The sequence below is a fragment of the Danio rerio genome, chromosome 18 (genome assembly GCF_049306965.1).
Source record: "Danio rerio strain Tuebingen ecotype United States chromosome 18, GRCz12tu, whole genome shotgun sequence".
NCBI classification, from domain to species: domain Eukaryota; kingdom Metazoa; phylum Chordata; class Actinopteri; order Cypriniformes; family Danionidae; genus Danio; species Danio rerio.
In genome coordinates, this window is record NC_133193.1 from 6977501 (window position 1) to 6998751 (window position 21251).

The window sequence follows — 21251 nt, forward strand, 5'->3', positions numbered from 1 at the left end:
ATTGGTAGAGAGGAGAAAGAGTGAGTTGTTAAGAGACAGTGTTAAGAGGTGGACAGAGGTCAAAATTGGCCAGGGTTAAACCTGAACGACAATATAATGGGGCATTAGGACCCACACAGACTGCAGGTTGAGTGACTCCTGCTTGTCTCAATAAAACCACTTCTGGCAGTAACCTAGCTTTCCCATGTGGTCTCCCATCCTGGTACTGACCGGGCGCAGCCTTGCTTAGGCTTAGAATTATTAGCCTCCCCTGTATATTTATTTCCCCAATTTCTGTGTAACAGAAAGAAGATTTATGAAACAGAAGAGTTTTAATAACTCGTTTCTAATCACTGATTTCTTTTATCTTTGCCATGATGACAGTAAATAATATTTGACTAGATATTTTTCAACGTACTAGTATTTAACTTAAAGTGACATTTAAAGGCTTTACTAGGTTAATTAGGCAAGTTAGAGTAATTAGGCAAACATTGGTTTGTTCTTTAGACAATTAAACAAAAATATATAGCTTAAGGGAGCTATTAATATTGACCTTACAAGTGTTTTAAAAAATGTAACTGCTTTTATTTTTGCCGAAATAAAACAAATAAGACTTGCTCCAGCAGAAAAAATATTATCAGACATACTGTGAAAATTTCCTTTCTCCGTTAAACATCATTTGGGAAATCAACATCATCATCATTTTCATCCGCTTATCCGGGGCTTGGTCGCGGGGGCCGGAGTATTAGGAGGGAACCCCAGAATTCCCTCTCCCCAGACACTTCTTCCAGCTCCTCCGGAGAGATCCAGAGGCATTCCCAGGCCAGCCGAGAGACATAGTCCCTCCAGCGTGTCCTGGGTCTTCTCTAGGGCCTCCTCCTAGTGGGACATGCCTGGAACACCTCCCTAGGTAGGCGTCCTGGAGGCATCCGAAACAGATGCCCGAGCCACTTAAGCTGACTTCTCTCGATGTGGAGGAGCAGCGGCTCTACTTCGAGCTCCTCCTGGGTGACAAAGCTCCTCACCCTATCCATAAGAGTGCACCCTGCCACCCTACGAAGGAAACTCATTTCAGCCGTTTGTATTCGAGATCTTGTCCTTTCAGTTGTGACCCAAATCCTATGACCATAAGTTAGAGTAGGGAAGTAGATTGACCGGATAATCGAGAGCTTTGCCTTTCAGCTCACCTCCTTCTTCACCACAATGAACTGGGACCTCATGTACGAAGACTTGAGTGGAAATCATACTAAAACATTGCGTACGCACAAAGCTGTAAATGTGCGTACGCAGAAAAAAATTCAGATGTATGAAACACTGCGTACGCCGAATCTCACGCATATTCTTTTGTACATCCGAATGAACGTGAAACTGAGCGCAACATGCACGAGCACAAAACCCCTTCTTGCCTCCTCCTCCGTATGAATATGCAAATGACTCTACTTTGGCAAAACCCAACAAAAAAGCAATGGCAAAAGCAAGCAAAAAGAGAGACTTTGAACAGAATGTGAATTGGAGGTGCTGCTTTCGGAGGTAGACCGGAGAAAAGCGATGTTATTTGCAAGTTTGTTCTCTGGAATTAACAACAAAAGAAAAAAATAGAGTGGGAGAGTTTAGCTGATGCGGTTAACACAGTTGGGTCTGAACATCGCACTGAGTGAATTAAAAAAGAAATAGTGTGGTTTATAGGTGAAAAATGTTGCAGTTCCGTTAATAGTCTCAGTGGCGCAGCTCGCAAGACGCATGTCAACATTTTTTGACACGTTCGAGCATGAACTCGGTTCGAATCCAGCGCTTGATGAACTCTTTCTTCTTTTTTCCCCCGCTACATATCAGATTTTGCCAACTATTTATCACGAGAAAGACAAGTAGGAATCATTAATAAGTTTGTGCATCATATTTTATTTGCACATTTATTGAATGGAAATGTTTCTGATTCACGCATGCAAATTCATCTTCAGATAGTGTCTTTATAGCAATGTGCGTGCAGTAGATACCTCAGATTACATTGGGAAAACAGGCGACCGCTGCAAATTGCGCTTTAATGTTTAGCTGGTCAACTGTATGGTATGGAAACCTTATATATCTGCTAGATGAACCCGTCTCATACAGCTGCCATTGCAAGGCACTTTGTAGAGAGGAATTTAACACAACTGCCTCTATGAGTCGCCAATGGAAATAAAACAGACACGCACAAAAAATGTGCGTACGCCAGCCAGAAAGCTGCCGTGGAGCTGCGCACATTCCCACGTTCAGTTCATTGTTAGTAAATCCAAACGTGAGCAATTCTGAGCGTGAAACCTGAGCGTGAAAGCGTTGATACATGAGGCCCCTGGTACATTGACATCATATGGGAAATATTAAAAACAAATTTACAGGAAGGCGTATAATTTTAGCTTCAAATGTATGCTAACGATGAGTTACTGTAATAAAAAGGCACTTCTCAATGGGAACTCTTGTCTGTCTGAGCAGGAGAGAATGCAGTCTTCAGGACAGCGGTTGAGGGATGTGGAGCAGCACCAGCCTCTGCTCAGTGGAGGGGAAGAGGAGGTGACGGCCGGCCGCGTCTGGTTCATCCAGGACAGCTGCGGGATGGTATGCGCCTTCATGACCTGGTCCCTAGTCATGTACGCTGAATTCGTGGTGAACTTTGTCATGCTGCTCCCCTCCAAAAACTTCTGGTACACTCTAATCAACGGCGTGGCGTTTAACTTTCTGGCCGTGCTGGCGCTGACGTCGCACCTGAGGACCATGCTGACAGATCCGGTAAAGAAAATGGCCCATATTTAGACTGAAAGAAGAGTTTGTGATGGAGGTTTTTGATGAGCATTGCTTTGTGTCCGTCAGGGTGCAGTTCCCAAAGGAAACGCCACTAAGGAATACATGGAGAGTCTGCAGCTGAAGCCTGGAGAGGTCATTTACAAATGTCCCAAGTGCTGCAGCATTAAACCAGAGAGAGCACACCACTGCAGGTAACACCAATTTTTCACAGGCGCGTGTGTGTGACTGTGTGTTTGATTGTATTTGTGGTTGTGTTTGTGTATGCATTTGTTTTTGTGCATGCTGGTGTCCTTGTTTGTTTGTGTTTGTTTGTGTGTGTTTGATTGTGTTTGTTGGTTGGTTGGTTGTTTGATTGTGTGTGTTTGTTTGTTTTTGTGTGTGTGTGTGTGTGTGTGTTTTATTTTGATTGTATGTGTGTGTTTGTCTTAGTGTGTACGTGTGTCCTTGTTTGTGTGTGTTTGATTGTGCTGTGTGTGTTTGATTGAGTTGTTTGTGTTTGCTTGTGTGGTTTGTTGGCTGATTGTTTGTTTGTGTTGTGTGTGTTTGAATGTGTGTGTGCGCACTTTTGTGTGTGTGTGTATGTGTGTGTTTTGCTTGTTTGTTCTTGCGGGTTTGTTTGTTTTTGTGTTATGTTTGTTATGTGTGTGTTTGTTTGTTTTTGTTTGTTTGTGTTACCTGTTTGCATGTGTGCATTTGTTTGTTTTGTGTGTTTGTTTGTGTTTTGTGTGTGTTTGCGTGTGTGTTTGCGTTTGCATGTGTTTGTTTGTGTGTGTTTGTTTGTTCTTGCGTGTTTATTTGCGTGTTATGTTTGTTATGTGTGTGCATGCTTGTTTGTTTGTGTTATCTGCGTGTGTGTGTGTGCACGCGCGTGTGTGCGTGCGTGTGTGTGTGTTTGTTTGTTTGTTTTGTTTCTGTTGTGTGTTGTTTGTGTTATGTGTGAAACGAGCGTTTTATTCGGTGTAATTGGCCATTCCAGCAAAGATTGATTTAAACATTGAATTAAAGTTCAAGAGTAAAGCATTGGTGTTTTATCTAAAGATGAACATAAACAAACATTTTTATGTTTTTTATGTTTTTATGTTAACATTTTATGGCTCTTTTTATCATTTGATGCAACCAAAATGCTCTAAATAACAGCATTACTAAAACTTTTATAACCATGTACTAAAAACTTTACGATTTAAATGCAAATGCTCAACTGCTTCAAACCTAATAAATAAAATTATTTCAAACGTGAAAAGGTTGAAACTTTAAGCTTTTTAGACTACTTCAAATCTATCTACCCATAAACAAACAAAAAAAAGTCATGTTATATGTTACATATTCCTATTAAATAGTTTTTTAAACCTATTAAATTGTTGTCTTGTAGCTGATGTGATCTCTTCACCAGCTCTTGTTTGTTGTAGTATCTGTAAGAGATGCATCAGGAAGATGGATCATCACTGTCCTTGGGTCAACAACTGTGTGGGCGAAAACAATCAGCGATTCTTTGTCCTCTTCACTGTAAGTGGGTCTCAGACTGCTGGCATTGCTTTTACAGAGTTGATGGTGAACTTCCTTTGCCTTGGTTTCCAAGATAAATTCTAATATGAATCACCTGCTGTTTCATTTATAAATACAGCAAATGGACACTTAGCATGTATCAGTGCATGAACTGAGAGCACGTCATAATCTGAGTTTTATATCAGTGATGCAATTATTTAGTCTTAGATTGATGTTTGGTTCAGACTGCTTGACAGCTTTAATATTTTTAATAGCTATAATAAACTTTATGTCCACATTACACTGGGTGTATGATAGGGCCCTTTGTAATTTATAATCAGAATATGTATTAAATATTAGAATAATTTTGATTGTTTGATACAGTTTGTTTGAATCAATTTAGGCCATTAGCTCTGTAAACCCCGCCCTTCAATAACCCCTATTTCAGACCCATGTACCACCACCCTCCAGTTTTGTTATTTCTCCCGGAATACTCCCGTAATTTCACCCCATCCACAGTACTCACCTTTTTGGTACAGTCTATAACACCTCTGGGTTGCCAATTTTGGTGTAGTATCTGATCACAATGGCCGCCCAAAACCCGGTCCATAGGACAGTTACTAACACCAGTAGTTACTAACCCTGTTCTCAGCAGTGTTATTCAGACAAACACAACACCCCCACCCCCAATGCCAATTATAATTATTATTATTTTTTACAGACAGCATACACTGAACAATTCATTGGTTGCAAACAATTAATATGGGCAAACAATTAATAATTTTATTAAAAATTAAAATTTAAACAAATATAAAATTATTTGTTTAAATTCAGCCCATATAAATTGTGTGCAAACACTTACCTTAAGAAAATGTAGATTTTTTTTTCATTGTGTTTATTTTCATGCACTTTTTTATTAACTTTTTCAGACTGCTTGCATTAAAGGACAGCTAGGTTTCAAACTCTAAATAAGATATTTTTTGAAAATCCACAACTTGCTCTTTTAATAGTAAAGGCATCAGTGGACAGTATTTATATTAAGGTTTTCATCATAACCTGAGTTTCAAGTTCGTAAATGCAGAATTATATGTGACTGTTGTGTGTGTTTTTTTTTTTGTCCTTTTCAGATGTATATAGCCTCCATTTCATTGCATGCCCTGTGTCTGAGTGGTTTCCACTTCTTCACCTGTGTCAAAGTCCAGTGGAACGGTGAGTAATAATAGATATCCGAGACTCACACTCCATTAACAATTATATCATATAAAGTCAAGAGCGAGACATTTAATATGCAGCTTTATTGCAGGGCTTTTTCTTTGTGCTCTGCATGACGCCATTTTTAGCTCAAGAAAACCTTTTATGAGAGTTTTTGATTTGTGTGCAGGGTGTGTTATTGGCTTTTCTTTTTATCCGTAATATTACTATTGTTTTTTTATAATACAATGCAACTATAAAACAATAGAATATGTGGGTGTATATTTAGGGCTGCACAATATATCGTTTCATCATTGATATTCCACTGTGTGAATCTGCAATAGTCACATCACACGATCTCAAGCAATTTCAAGTGAATGTAAACTTTTGGACATAAGAAATTATAAAGTTTGATTAATTGTATTTAAATGTATGTACAATGAAGACTGTACCATGGTATGCTATGTTTGATTATTGGATTCCTGTACCTTAATGCTGTTAGACTCCACTGAAGACTATAAAGCATTTTATCTGGGATCGTCAATCCCAGTTGTAAGAGCAACAAATAATAACTTGACTTCTAGTTGATCATTTGGAAAAATGGCAGAAGGTCTATTTTTTTTTTTTCAGATGATTCATTTGTTGAACTGCATCCTAATCATGACAAATACTGCAGAAGACCTATTAGAACCCGCATAGACCCAAGATTCTCAAAGAAATCAGTCAAGTTTGGTGAAAGAAAAATCATGGTTTGGGGTTACATTCAGTATGGGGGCGTGCGAGAGATCTGCAGAGTGGATTGCAACATCAACAGCCTGAGGTAACCAGCCCAGTCACCAGACATGAACATTATTGAGCATGTCTGGGGTAAGATGAGGGAGGAGGCATTGAAGATGAATCCAAAGAATCTTGATGAACTCTGGGAGTCCTGCAAGAACACTTTCTTTGCCATTCCAGATGTTATTTGAGTGATTGCAGAGATGTATGGATGCAGTCCTCCAAGCTCATGGGAGTCATACAAAATATTCATTCTTTTTCCACTGCACCATGACTTCATGTTCTATACTGGACATTATTTTAGTCTACGCAACATTAGATTTTACTGTCCTAATGAAATAATTAGAAATCAAGGCATGATCATATTTTATTTTAGTAAAAAAAAAAAAAAGCATAATCTAGAGGCCTGTCATATAAGCCACTTCTCATACCAAATGATCAACTAGAAGTCAGGTTATTATTTGTTGTTCCTAAAACTTGGATAGTCTATAGTATTATGAGGTACTAATAAGTGTTTTTGTAATTTGTATTACATATCTCGTTAAAATGGCAGTTTTCTGATATTTTCTGATGCGGTGTGTGTTCTGCAGAGTGCAGTGATTTCTCTCCACCTGTGGCAGTAATGCTGCTGATTTTCCTGTGTCTGGAAGCACTACTGTTTCTCACATTCACTGCCGTCATGTTCGGCACTCAGATTCACTCCATCTGTAACGATGAGACGGTAAGTTGAGTTAAACTTCCAGAAGTCCTTTGATATGATGATTACTATCATTGCTTCTACTGGAACTTTTAAACTTTTTGAACTTTTTCATAACTTAAAAGCACAATATGTCATTTTTTCATTAAAATATGCAAAAACCACTAGATCAGTGTTAATAACGTTGCTGACTTCTGCTCTTAGATTATCCCAAATAATGTTCAAATCCAGAATAAGCCATTTTGAAGGTGCTGTAGGTGATCTGCCGAAATGCTAGCATTAGCATAATAGCTTAAAAATTTTACGACCCTCCCCTGCCGTCCAAAGCCACGCCTCCTTAAGTCATGAACACGCAAACGCGCACTGTTTAGATATAACACTAGATCATGTCATTCACCAGTTAGAAAGCTATGTGGAGAAGCACACTTTATCAAGCGTAGCTGTTGACAGGCCAGCGGGTGCAGGATTTAAAGGGCCATGAAACCCCCTCATTTCAGCTGTGTGTTTTCACACTTCTACTTTGGAAAAAGTCAGAAAAGTGGGCGTGTCCAGCTCTGTTTAGGGGGGAGTGTCGGAGGAAGAAAAGAGGCTTGGTATGGGAGTGTCTATTTGGGCGCGCTGAATTTCAGAGTCAAAACACACACCCACAGCGGACAATGTGACTGTGTTTACATGGACATCTGTCGTCGAATTATTTGCCAAATTATTAAATGGTGGAAACTGCAGTTTGGCTCTTTCATTCAGGGAATTCATTCATGCCCCTCCCGACAAATGTGATATTTGATTCGAGGCGCTGCTCTAAGCGTGTATTTTTCATGCAATGTTTGATACCGCACGGCGAATGAGAGAAAAAAAAAACTCAGCATTTCCCGGAAACTTAGATACACACGGCAGGTAGCGTCAGAAAGCCGCGTGTGTTATTCCGGTCACAAAATCCAACACGAGGTTATAGTTTGGTTGTAACTGTTAGTGCTAACTATTGCACTCGGTGCAATAGTTTGTTTGATACGAATAAAATACGAACTGAATAAACAAAGAGCACTGGTCGCTCACTTACCAAATCTGTAGAGACAGGACAATCACCAACAACTAGAGCCGCGTCTTTATGAAGAGAGACTACAAGCGAATCTGGATCTCAGCGTTTGCAGATGAGAACAGCTCTCAGGTAAACAATAATCCTCCTTAGACACGTAAGTTATTGTTGTCGAGCGTCGCGTACACTGTTAATCCACACGTGATCCAGCTGAGCTCTCACAGAGAGAAAATGAAAACGAAACTTAACTGCTGCAAACTATAAAAGCAACACTTCACGCTTGTTTTGCCAACACAACGTGGCGTCTTTGCCTTCTACACTCTGACAGTAAGGAATATTAATGAAGTTGCACAATAGAGCGCGCTGATTGGTTTGAACCAAGCCTTATTCATGCATTAATGCAGCACACTGTAAAACGTAATAAGACACACTCTGGCACAGACGTCCAGTCTGCACGCTGGAATACACGCTATTATGTCATGACCGTGACGCAGCTTCAAAAATTCGTTTCAAACCGGAAGTACGAATTTGCTTGAGATAACGCAAAAACAACCAATTTACACTTTTTAGTGAAATATAGGTGTCCTAATAGTGTTTTTAGCAGTGTGGGACACATATACGACTGTCAACAGCTCAAAAAATGTGTTTTGGTGTTTCGTGACCCTTTAAAGGTCCCCAAAACTGTCACAGGCTGTCACTGTTCAAAAATGAACAAATGTGTGAATTTAAATTAAACTTCACATCAGTAAAGCTGGTTAGGAGAGCATATTTAGGGCGTACTCACTATGTACAGTTGCTTTGAACTGGGCCAACTTGTCCCCCCTCCCGTCTCCCCCATTCGGGCCTGGGTACGCTTACGTCATCGATGCTGCGCTGTTCAGTAGAGAAGCGCTCTTGCTCAGTGACAGTGGAGATTTCCCTAGTTATATTGTTTTAGTCGTTTGGGATGCAGTGACACTCAGTCAAATATCTCGCCGAACAGATCCGCCACGTTTGACGCTCATAAACAGTCATAAAGTCCTCGTGCTGCAGATATTAGGAGGTTTGCTGAAGGCGCAGCTGTCGTGCAGTGAGGGGTTTGCCTCTTTAATAATCTACAACAGTTTGCGCTCACTGAAAAGAGAGAATGATTAATAAATCTATATGAAACAGTTCCTCAAAAGTCATGTCTTGCTTTCAGTTTCGGGCTTAGACGCGCTTTGCACTCACACACAAGCATACCGCGCCAAAGCGAACCGCACTCAGGCACACCTTTTCCAACCGGGCCAGGGCCGGCCAAGTGAACCGTGCCTAAGCCCGATTCAGAGCACACACACTTCTCAAACGATCTGGGAAACAGGCCTCGGCATGGTTCGGATAGCATAGTGTGAGTGCGCCCTTACTGATGTTTTGTTATTAAACTAAATAACAATCTGATCCCAAAGAAAGCAGTGCTAAAAACAGAAATATCTGTTTACATTACACTTAAGTTTTTATTATCAATGCTGTATAAGGTACTTCATGAACTTAAAAAAAGCCAATGTTTTGCTGGACGTTTTCAGCAGCTGAACAACACTTCTGTGCATATAAACCCATTCATTAACAAGAACACAGTCTACATCAGCTTTCATCAGTTTTCAAATAGACCAGTCTAAAAGAAATACTTCAGTCGAAGTGTCACCCTTCAGATCGTTGTTTTGAACTGCATAACATAATTTTCCTTCCAGCGTGCAAAAGTAATCCCGATATTGATTCAGGGTTTAGGAAAGTTTTGATTCTGCATTTTCGGCGGAAGCCCTTTCAGAAACAATCGATCTTTTCATGCATACAAGGTTGGTCTTTCAGAAAGAAGTTCAGGTTGATGCAAAGTTTGCAGATGACATCTCTTTGTCGGCTGTAGATGCGTGCTTCATGTGTGCGCACGAGTGACTTTTCTGTCTGCTTGAAAAGGCTGCACAGAAATTCAAATCTACATTTGTTGACACAGTTTGAGGTACCTGCTGTAATTGAGTTATTTGTCAGTCCGACAATTTTTAATTGGATGAACGTTTTTTAGTTTTATGCCTTATCCAGAATATAAAAATACATATAAATACACTTAAATCATTTACTTTTATCATTACTATTGGATTGTGAAGAGACTTTCAACCAGCACAACAATAAATATTTCTGAAGACAATCACCTACTGCACCTTTAACTAGTGAGATGGAGCACATGCTGTGTGTTCATGCTAATGATGCCACACACACTGGATTTCTGGTTTGGTTTTCAAATGAAAAAGAGCTTTTATTTTTTGGCTGAACTATCCTTTTAAATGGTATATCCTGATGGTATATGACAATCCTCCAGAAACACGCTTATTTATATATTTCTCCCACACAGGAGATCGAGAGGCTGAAGAATGAAAAGCCCACGTGGGAGCGGCGGGTGCGATGGGATGGAATGAAGGCAGTTTTCGGCGGACCACCGTCGCTGCTGTGGTTCAACCCTTTCGCTGGACTGCGTCTCCGTATGCTGATGGTTCGAGCCCGCAGGAGCGGAGCTGAGTTTTCTGTTTGAGCGAGGAAAGCTGCCGTCTGCCTTCATGCCTACTTTTTCCCCTTCTCATAGGACACAGGACTCCTTGTTTAAGCAGGTCTGGAGGTAAAAAACCCTGTTCAATAACTGATGTGGCCCCTGGAACATTGAGGCTGCGTCTCGATACAGCATTATTACCTCGTACGGCGGATCATACTCGTAATGCTCATCTCGTCTTTATGAACATTCACACTCATGGGTCTTTAAATTGCTTCGTAAGTGGACTTTTTTTGTGGTTTTACGGAAAGGGTGTTAATATTCATTATCCAGCCTGAAGAAATGCATCATCTGTGTGATTTAAAGGTTATTATAAAAGAAATAGATTATAAACCAAACTGAGATTCGCAAAGGAATGTGTTTTTTACCAAAAATAATACATTTTAAAATATGTTTTGGTGGGTAAATCTCACAAAAAGCTGATAGGAAATGTTCGAATGGCTGTAGATCACGTCAAAATCAAAAGGTGGAAAAAAATCACTTCAATATTATATTATATTTTAATTTTTATTATATTATATTATATTATATTTTATGTTTACGTTTAAAGAAATAATTGTAAACAAAGTTAATCTAGAAATTTATATGTGATGTATTTATACATCATGATAGTATTTGTTGTGTTTATTTCAATTACAATTTATTACAATTGCGCTTATATTTTTCATACTACAATAATAGAAAATGGTTAAATTGCTTGATTGTAAAGAAAATGTTTAAAAAAGTGGAGCAAATGCCATAAATATAACATTGTGGCAGGGAAGATGTGGTCGAACGCTCCGCATCCGTGGAGAGCGGGTTAGGAGACCTGTGGCTGGAAAAGTTGGTCAGCTAGAGATATTATTTCTACTGCTTCTCAGTGATTGGATCGGAGTGACGGTTTTTAAGTGAGAAGATGGGCTGGTCGGGGGGAGAGAGGAACAACCGATAGGGATGGCTGAAGTGTAAACTCTTTCAAGACCATGTCGAGATCTTGAAGTGCAAGTGTTTCGAAAGACCTTCTGTCTTATGTGCTGTCTTACGACGTAGGATTCGAAACACCCAGGTCACATGACTAAGGTGATTCCAAACACCAGGTCATATGACTAAGGTGATTCCAAACACCCAAGTCACATGACTAAGATGATTCCAAACACCCAGGTCATGAACTAAGGTGATTCGAAACACCCAGTTCACTTGACTAAGGTGATTCGAAACACCAGGTCATGAACTAAGGTGATTCAAAACACTTGGGTCACTTAACTAAAGTGATTCCAAACACCCAGTTCACTTGACTAAGGTGATTTGAAAAACCCAGGTCATGAACTAACGTGATTCGAAACACCCAGTTCACTTGACTAAGGTGATTCGAAACACCAGGTCATGAACTAAGGTGATTCAAAACACTTGGGTCACTTAACTAAAGTGATTCCAAACACCCAGTTCACTTGACTAAGGTGATTTGAAAAACCCAGGTCATGAACTAACGTGATTCGAAACACCCAGTTCACTTGACTAAGGTGATTCGAAACACCAGGTCATGAACTAAGGTGATTCAAAACACTTGGGTCACTTAACTAAGGTGATTCCAAACACCCAGTTCACTTGACTAAGGTGATTTGAAAAACCCAGGTCATGAACTAAGGTGATTCTAAGGTGATTCGAAACACCCAGGTCACGTGGCTAAAGCGATTCGAAGCATTGCTCATTTCAGAAGTGTTTCGAGACCTGGTGAAACTGCATTTGACTGACAGGGTTTAAAAAAATCATGTAGGCTAGTGGACCGCACATGTGCACACTCTCACCTAAAGTTTGAATCCCGACTTGCACAAATACTCTGAAATTATGACTTGATGTATTTATTAATGTTACTTTTTTATGAATAAAACAAGACATATTTATTCACAAAGTGTTCATTCTGATGTCAGACCAATGTTAAAACAAAATATGTTACAAGAACAGAGCATTTTAAAAACTAACATCTATAGCTGCATCTCCCTGATTTCGAACTTAATATGTCTGCATGCAGTCATGAACTCACCGCTTCATTAATCATTCGAAACCTCAGCTCTACAAAGTGGGGTTAATACCTCAATTTCTTAACAGTTTCTTTGCTGAAGCTGTTCCAGAGCAATACATAAAAATGACCACTAGGTGTCACTGTGGAGACAAAGTTCAAAACGTTTCATAGCTTCGACACATTTGCTTCGACTGTTTTAGTGTTTGACTGTAAGCTTTGCTTTGCCCACCCCTAGCTACCACTCTGAGAGAGTGTTGAGCGTTTGATGCAAGAACAAAAACACTTTGCTTACCTGAATGGCCGACCCTGTTTTCTTCTTCCTGGGTTTTGGCACCAGTTTAATACAATTTGTCTAATATGAAGGAAGAAGTAGACAGGGTTGGCTATTCAGGTATGTAAAGTGTTTATTTTGTTTTTGCATCAAACGCTCAACACTCTCTCCGAGTTCTCGGTAGCTTCTCAACTGGCCCGTCTTCTCACTTAAAAAGCGTCTCTCCAACCCAATCACTAACTACGTTTACATGGACATCAGTCATCGAAATATTTGCCTTAATCTAAATAAGACAATAATATGATGGTGTTCACATGAGTTGCTTTTTTCATGATCCCGTTTTACCTGTTATAGCACATAGATCGTTTAACGTCATTGTGTCAACACGCTATCCACGTTTTATTCGAGTTTTATTATTAATTTTTTGACTTTAACAGCAGTTCGGCCGTTTTATTTTCATTCAGGAACATTTCATGTATGCCCCCCATGACAAACTGAGGTATTGGAAACGAGTACGAAGTAAGGTCTGGTGGAGGTGTGTGGTTTTAATGGAATTTGATACCGCACACCAACTGGAAGAAAAAGAAACCTTCTCAGTGTGGGTGTCTGTGCTCTTTCACTGACTTGGTAGGTGCAGAGAATAGTGTAAAACATCAATGTTTATATGGACTATCCTGTCGCAAAATGCAGCGAAAATCCTACAGGACGGTAATAGTTTGAGGTGTTTGCATGTGTGTACTGCACTTCAATAATGTGACTAAAATGGGCATACTCCACATGTCTTAGCTCGATTATGACCTTAATCAGATTAAACTCATCAAAAATCTCTGTTTACATGGTAGACTCTTAATCACAGTATTGTCTTAATCGTATTAAAATCGGATTATTGAGGTCCACGTAAACATACTGATAGAGAAAAAACAGGTGTTAATCATAACTTTGATTACCCTACTTTTCCAGCCGCTGGACTCATAACCCGCTCTCCAGGGTTGCAGGGTGTTCGCCCACTCCTTTACCGCCACAAACATTTTAAATGTAAAGAACTAAAAACACGCAATTATAAAAAGTCAGATATTGTGATTATATAAACTCTCAGGAAAGATTTCAAGATTTTAAGAATTGTAAGTTCTAAAATTTAGTTTTTAAATCACAATTCAGATTTTTCTGTTTGTTTTTCTAAGAAATGCATGTTTGCCAACTAAGGGTGCTTTCACACCTTCACTTTTGTTTCCGAACTTTTCCCTAGTTAGCACAGTTCGTTTGGCATATGTGAAACCAGCAATCGCGCTCGGATCCACGCCAAAACAATCGATCCGAGATCACCTGAATGTAGTCTCGGCTACATTCATTAAATTAACATCGGAGTGGATTGATTGTAGTGAGAAAGCAATACAATCTGATCCAGGCTATGTCACAGTGTATTATGGATATGTAATGTATAATAGATGGATATGTTGAAGTCAAATTTATTAGCCCCGCTTTGAATTATTTATTTTAAATATTTTCCAAATGTTTAACAGAGCAAGTAAATTTTCACAGTATGTCTGATAATATTTTTCTTCTGGAGAAAGTCTTATTTGTTTTATTTCGGCTAGAATAAAGGAAGTTTAAAAAAAAATAATAACCATTTTAAGGTCAATTATTAGCCCCTTTAAGCTATATTTTTTCCATAGTCTACAAAACAAACCATTGTTATATAATAACTTGCCTAATTAACCAAGTTAAGTCTTTAAATGTCACTTTAAGCTGTATAGAAGTGTCCAGAAATTAGTTATTAAAACTTTTATGTTAAGAAATGTGTAAAAAAAAAAAAACTTCTCTACCTTAAACAGAAATTGGGGAAAAAATAAACAGGGGGGCTAATAATTCTGACTTCAACTGTATATGGGTATATGAATAGAGTATCATGAGTAGGGCGGGATGTCATTCCTTCCAGTATTAGAGCGTTTCATGTCGAATACGAAAGTGACAGCATGTTAACTATTAACGAGAGCTGTTTATCCGTTAAGAAAATTGACTGAACAGCAGTTGTTTATCTGTTATTTCTCTCTATAAGGTAAAGCCTATAATGCATAAGCCAAGGCTCTGTATAAGAACTTCTTACCTCTAATTTTGAAATGGTGACAGATATCGTAACCAAAAATAAATCAAAGCGCAGCTATTTACTTATAATGTCTTATTGCTCATCATCATAAATTAAAATAAGTACGCAGGATCTGGATGGAGACCTGGTGCAGTGCAATCTGAGCTGAATCCAATGCTTTTTAATGCTCTCACCTAACCCCACCTGTCAAAGTCACGTCACTTACTCAATTAAGTGCATTGTGTCTGACATTGCATCGCTGAGAGATGCAATCTCAGCTTGCATCATAAAGGCTGCATCCAGATACTATTGTGACAGCTGAGTGTGACTCTGCACAATAAACCCTGAAACTCTGACTAATGTGAGGAGAGTTTGCTCACACGTGACTTGTTTTAGCTGTTTTGGTCCATTTGGAAACTTTGCCATGTGAAAGCAAACCGCACCAAGAACAAGAATAAACATTGAACCGAAACAAGGATTAAAATTGTTACAAAAGAATTGAATCGCAGGTGTAAAAGCACCCTTAGATTTACAAGATGCCAATCTGAGGAACTTCTGAGGAAAGACGTTGGCATTTGCATTAATTTCTTTGTAAAATATTGAAATAGTTTATAATTCAAAGAATATTATTTCCTTTTGATTTAAGTGTGAGATATGAGCCGGACACTTCCTTGTGAGATTTACCCGTGACTAATCCAGCTGCGTTATCTTTAGTGCATTAGCTAAATGAAGCCATTCTAAGATCATCTCGTCTTCATGTATTGTAGAAATAATAATAAGAGCCTCATTTAAAGAGCTTGAATGGATGATGTGACTCTCTCTTTTTCTCTTTATATATATATATATATATATATATATATATATATATATATATATATATATATATATATATATATATATGTGTGTGTGTGTGTGTGAATTCTTACAATGACCTTAGGCTGCTCTACATAAAGACAAATCACATCATGGCATACATAATTAAAGTATGTCCTCCTGAGCCAGACACTCTAATTAACGTGTAGATTAGTAATTAAATGCGCTGCAGTAAAAGGAGGCGTCGTGGATGTGTATCATCCATTTGTGCTGCACAATGCACAGATGTTGACTATCTCTTGTGTTTTCTACTGTGTTTCTCGTCTTGGCTTTTATTGGTCTGCTTTTAACTTTCGCTTAAAGAACGGTTTCATGGTGACCACTACGATTTCATCATATAAAGCTGGAACTCGTTGAGCTGGATTGACAATGTAGTGCAACTCTCTAAGGGAATCTCACAAAACCTGTTGAGGACATCCTTGAGTCAAATTAAAAGATCATTTATTTAATTACATTTTGCGTAAAGACAGGGCGACCAAAATTATATTTAATTAAATGTATGCACTACCTGACAAAAGTCTTGTCGTATATCTCGTAATAATGTGATTTGCAAAAGTGGGAGAAGATGGATTTTTACATCTGTTGAGCTGCATCCCAATCATCACAAATACTGCAGAAGACATACTGTCACCCACATGGACCCAAGATTCTCAGAGAAATCAGTCAAGTTTGGTGAAGGAAAAATCATGGTTTGGGGTTACATTCAGTATCTGCAGAGTGGATGGCAACATCAGCAGCCTGAGGTATCAAGACATTTGTGCTGCCCATTACATTACAAACCACAGGAGAGGGCAAATTCTTCAGCAGGATAGCGCTCCTTCTCATACTTCCACATCAAACTTCCTGAAAACAAAGAAGGTCAAGGTGCTCTAGGATTGGCCAGCCCAGTCACCAGATATGAACATTATTAAGCATGTCTGAGGTATAATGAAAAAGGAAGCATTGAAGATGAATCCAAAGAATCTTGATGAACTCTGGGAGTCCTGTAGGAACACTTTCTTTGCCATTCCAGATGACTTTATTAATCAGTTATTTGAGTCATTGCAGAGATGTATGGATGCAGTCCTCCAAGCTCACAGGACATGACTTTATATTCTATACTGGACATTATTTCTGTGAAGTGACAAGACTTTTGTCTAAACAAAGTCAGACCTTACTGTTCTAATCCGTTTGTTAAGTGTGACGTCACACGAAGGGGGTTCCGGGTCCAAGCGCTCTATGAAACTGAATGGGGAGACTCATCAAATGCTAATAAAAAACGTTTACAAAGCGATGTAATACTTTCGAAAATTCAATCGCAATATATATATATATATATATATATATATATATATATATATATATATATATATATATATATATATATATATATATCCATGCCTAATATCTAATGGCCAGAGAGTGATAGATTTTTTTAGAAATTGTTAACATTTTGGTATTTGTGATGCAGCAAGCCAAGAGATTGTTATGTACACTATGACTTTATATAAAATTCACTTTAATGTGTGATATCAATTATTTAAAAGTCATAAACAAGTATTTTGTCAATTCAAATGAGTGGTGGCTTGCACCCGGAAACAGTATTACATATGTCACTAACACGTCACCACTTAACAAGCGGATTAATTAATTAAAAAATCAAGGCTTGATCATTTTATTTTGGTAAAATAAGCCTAATCTAGAGGCCTTTGCCTTCCATTTAAGCCACTTCTGTTACCAAATGATCAACTAGAAGTCACATTATTATTTGTTGTTCCTAAAATTTTGATAGGTGACAAGACTTGTCGGGCATAGATTAAATTATATATTAATTATATTTACAAATTTAGCCTTTTTTTTCCTCAGAGTGAAGTTTATTTATAAACTAATTTCGAGAGGATCACTTGCTTATGATTGATCACAGCCGGACCCGCATTATTCAATTTATGATTCACCAATCAGACGATTCCTAAGCCACTATAAATACCCTGAGTTATATAACAGCCGTCTTCGTTTTAAAGAATTCCCTTTTCCACCCCTACTCCTTCTCCTTTCCTAGATGGGTGGCACTGTGGCCCAGAGGTTAGCACTGTTGCCTCACAGCAAGAATGCCACTTGTTATAGTCCTTACCTAGCCAGCCGACGTTTCTGTGCGGAGTTTACACATTCTCCCTGTGCTCACGTGGGGTTCCCCGGTTTCTTCCAACTGTCCAAAAACATGCAACTTAAGTTAATTGACTAATCGAAATCGGCACCATAGACATGCTCCTAGTAAATAGTTATCTCTATAAGAGCAATCACTGTATGTCCATTAGCTCCTACAGCAGGGGAGTTCTCAAGATCTACCTGAGCTCAAACTCCCCTCTCGCATTGCAAACGGGAGGGAGCCCCAGGCTCGAGGATCTTATGAGCTCAGGGCTCTCTCCCAGGACAGCATGCCAAACAAGCTTTATAATCAATCATCAGCTAAGTGTGAACTCTTGAAATTGGGGTGAGACATAATCTTGCAATGAATCATATTCGAATTTTGGGGAATAAAGTCAGAATTTCAATTATATTTATGTAAGTCAAGATATTTTTGTCTCAAGTCTGGTTTGCATCTTTCAATTTTGATCTCTGGTAAGAGTCATAACTGAAAAATAATAACACTAAAAGAGAAAAAAAAGTATAAATTTTGGGATTTATATGTCCAATTGTAAGCTACAAATGACAAAAATATCATTTAAAAAGTAAGAATTACAAGAAACTCAGACTTGAGTTTATATTTCACAATATTTAGTTTAAAAACGTGTAAGACTGCATTTACAGGAATACTCAAGTCTCAAGATATAAATTTAGTGTGGGGAACTCTGTGTTTTTTTTATCTTGCCATTTCAAGTTTTAAACTTGCAAGTGTGAAAACAAAATCAGATCTGGAGTACAGAAATTGGTAAATGACATATAAACTTGCAAATAAATCCGCAGTACTAAAGGAAAAAAGTTAGAATATCGGAAATTAAATTGTGACTACTAATTCAGATTAAATGATTGTCCTGCATGTCATCAACCGGCTTTGTCAGACTTGCGCTTCTGTACATTTAGAATAGTTGTTTTTACCATTTTGTTTATAAAAAATTGAATTAAAACTATCATAAAAAATAAGGGCAGTACGTGAGAATTATATCACAGCACTAAAAAAATCCTCTTTAGATAGTTGTAGCTAGTTTTAAGAGGCTTTGACAACCACTCCAGTTTTACCAACCAGGATAATGTTTTGCATACGTTTACAATGTTCATTTGAATATGCGAAGATGCTTTATTTCTGGTATCACAGCCAATTAAAAAAAAGTCCAGGGTACAATATTAGACACAATATTTCAAAAAAATAAAATAAAAACGTCTGAGGTCAGTTTTACTTAATAAAATCAGTGTTCCTGTATCAGTTACACGCAGTAAACATCGGTGAATTCAGTGAACTGATGAGCTTTGAGGCCAATCACAGTCATTTCTGTTGAGCATGTGAACACAAGGCCAAATCAGCCCAAGAATATAGTTTTTTACAATATTTTAACACTGATATGGAAAGATTAAAGTCATTCTGAACCAGATTAATGATTTAAAAGTGTGTTACTCTGCCATTTAATATAAGTGTAAATCCAGCATTTTGTTTATGTGATGATGAGTAATGAATTTGTGTGCCAATTTTTTTTTAGTTGTGCATCGTTTATGCAATGAATTTTTACACATTCCCTGGTCATCATCATCCTATTATTATTGATTATTGTTGAGATTATCATACAAAACAATGCAGACGGTTCATGCGGCGTAACTCGGATTGAACCAGAGTGGCTTGGCGTAATTTATTTTTATTCTAAAGAGACGTTTCTCGAACACTATGAGCTGTAAAGGGAATTTGTATATGCGCAAAATCCCTCAAGATCACGTTTTGAATCTGAAATGAGACTATTTGCCTTTTATCAGCACATAAATAAGAATGTATCTCATGCTTTTTTTTATACCTTGTTTTGATCGGGTAGAAGAGGGACATCGTTTGCATTAGAATAATTAGGGTTTTTGCATTCTGTGCTATTATTACTACTGCAACAGTATTCGCCTGACCTCAACTCTTTTTTTTTTTTTTTTCAGACATGTTTAAAACTCGTAATTCTAGATATTACTTGACTGTAAAGGCTGGGGGACGTCTGCTCTTAAATGACCTTCGTTAACCTCAAATCTATAGCATTAGGGGTTCAACTATTGCATATGCTATCAGACCTTTTGAAAAAAATGTATTGGAGGTGATTAGTCGGAAATCATCCCAAAAAAGAAATAGAAATTGTTAACTTTGACTCCAACGTTCAATCTTCCCCCACTTTAGATCTTCAGTGCTGCAGATTTGTGCGAGCGAAAACGGGTTGAAGCGGATTTGTGCAGTGTGAACTTGTTGGAAACGGGGCACAGAAGCAAAGGATATGGAATTGTGTCTGTGATAAATGGTGTAAACAAATATCATTCTGATACTTTCAGGTGTTATGATGTTCTTATGTAAAGTTCTTTTACATAATAAAGTCATTAGATTTAAAAGTCACCAAGCTTGCGTTTGTTTGAAATGTTATTGCAATTTAAAATAGCCGTTTTTATATTTTAAATGGAGGATTTCTGGGATGCAAAGCCGAGTTTTCAGCATCATTACATGCAATGTGCAATTAACATAAAAAATAAATGTAATTAATGTTACACTCTAAAAAACACGGGGTTATTTTTTAACCCAAATCTTAGGTTGAGGCATTTGGGTCATTTTTGGGGGTTATTTTCAGAGTCTTGGGTAGTTTCAACCCAGCTCTTTGGGTCAAATCAACTCACAGCAGGGGCTGACTGGGATACCACATATTATGTACTAATTTGTTTAAATGCAATGAAAATAGTGTAACATAAACGCAGATTCCTTGAGTTTTCAGATCATTAAAATGAGATTTATGCTCATGGCAGTCCTTAGTCGGACCGTTCTGAATTAAAAAATGTATTATTAGCACCTTTTGTACACCTGTAATCAAAGCTGCACATCCCCTACTGTATTTCAGTGATGCCGAGTCAAAACAACACAATTGCTGGGTCATCTTTTGCTAGCATTTTTGGATTAAATAAACTATTTTAAAGAGCCCATATTATACATGAAATAGGGTCATATCTTGGTTGTAAGGGTCTCCAACAACAGTCTAATATGCATGCAAGGTCAAAAAACACTTTCATGGTCTTATAATCTGCATTTATTTTTACCTAATTATCGCAGCGACTCCTGTATGAATCGTCCAGTGATTCATTTGTTCCCAAACCCCTCCTTAGCGCGAAGCTAATCTGCGCTGATTGGACCGATGACAGTCTGTCGCGATTGGTCGACTGCCTTCAGTCAGAGAGGGAAATGGCCAATAGCTAATCAGCAATTTAAAAAGTAATCACAGTTCATACACGCTCGATAGTGTAGGCGTGGATTTTAGCTGCCACACTATGGCGAGTGGAGAGTGCCACGGATAACCGAACGAAGGAGACAGTCGTGTACTCGCCATACCACACACACA

General features: G+C 38.2%; 1 protein-coding gene across 2 annotated transcripts in view; it reads left to right on the top strand.

Annotated features, from left to right (window-relative positions):
* zdhhc7 (zDHHC palmitoyltransferase 7) overlaps positions 1–20263 on the top strand; it is a 26787-nt gene extending 6524 nt beyond the window's left edge. The window contains exons 3-9 of one of the 2 annotated variants that reach the window (XR_012393645.1): positions 2449–2742; positions 2824–2948; positions 4164–4260; positions 5367–5448; positions 6798–6928; positions 10300–10709; positions 20054–20263. Coding sequence is in view for 1 of the 2 variants with exons in the window: in NM_001002602.1 (NP_001002602.1) it covers positions 2455–2742; positions 2824–2948; positions 4164–4260; positions 5367–5448; positions 6798–6928; positions 10300–10476 (900 nt within the window). In the remaining variant the exon portion in view is untranslated. 2 annotated transcript variants of the gene reach the window in all.
* The last annotated feature ends 988 nt before the right edge of the window (positions 20264–21251 follow it).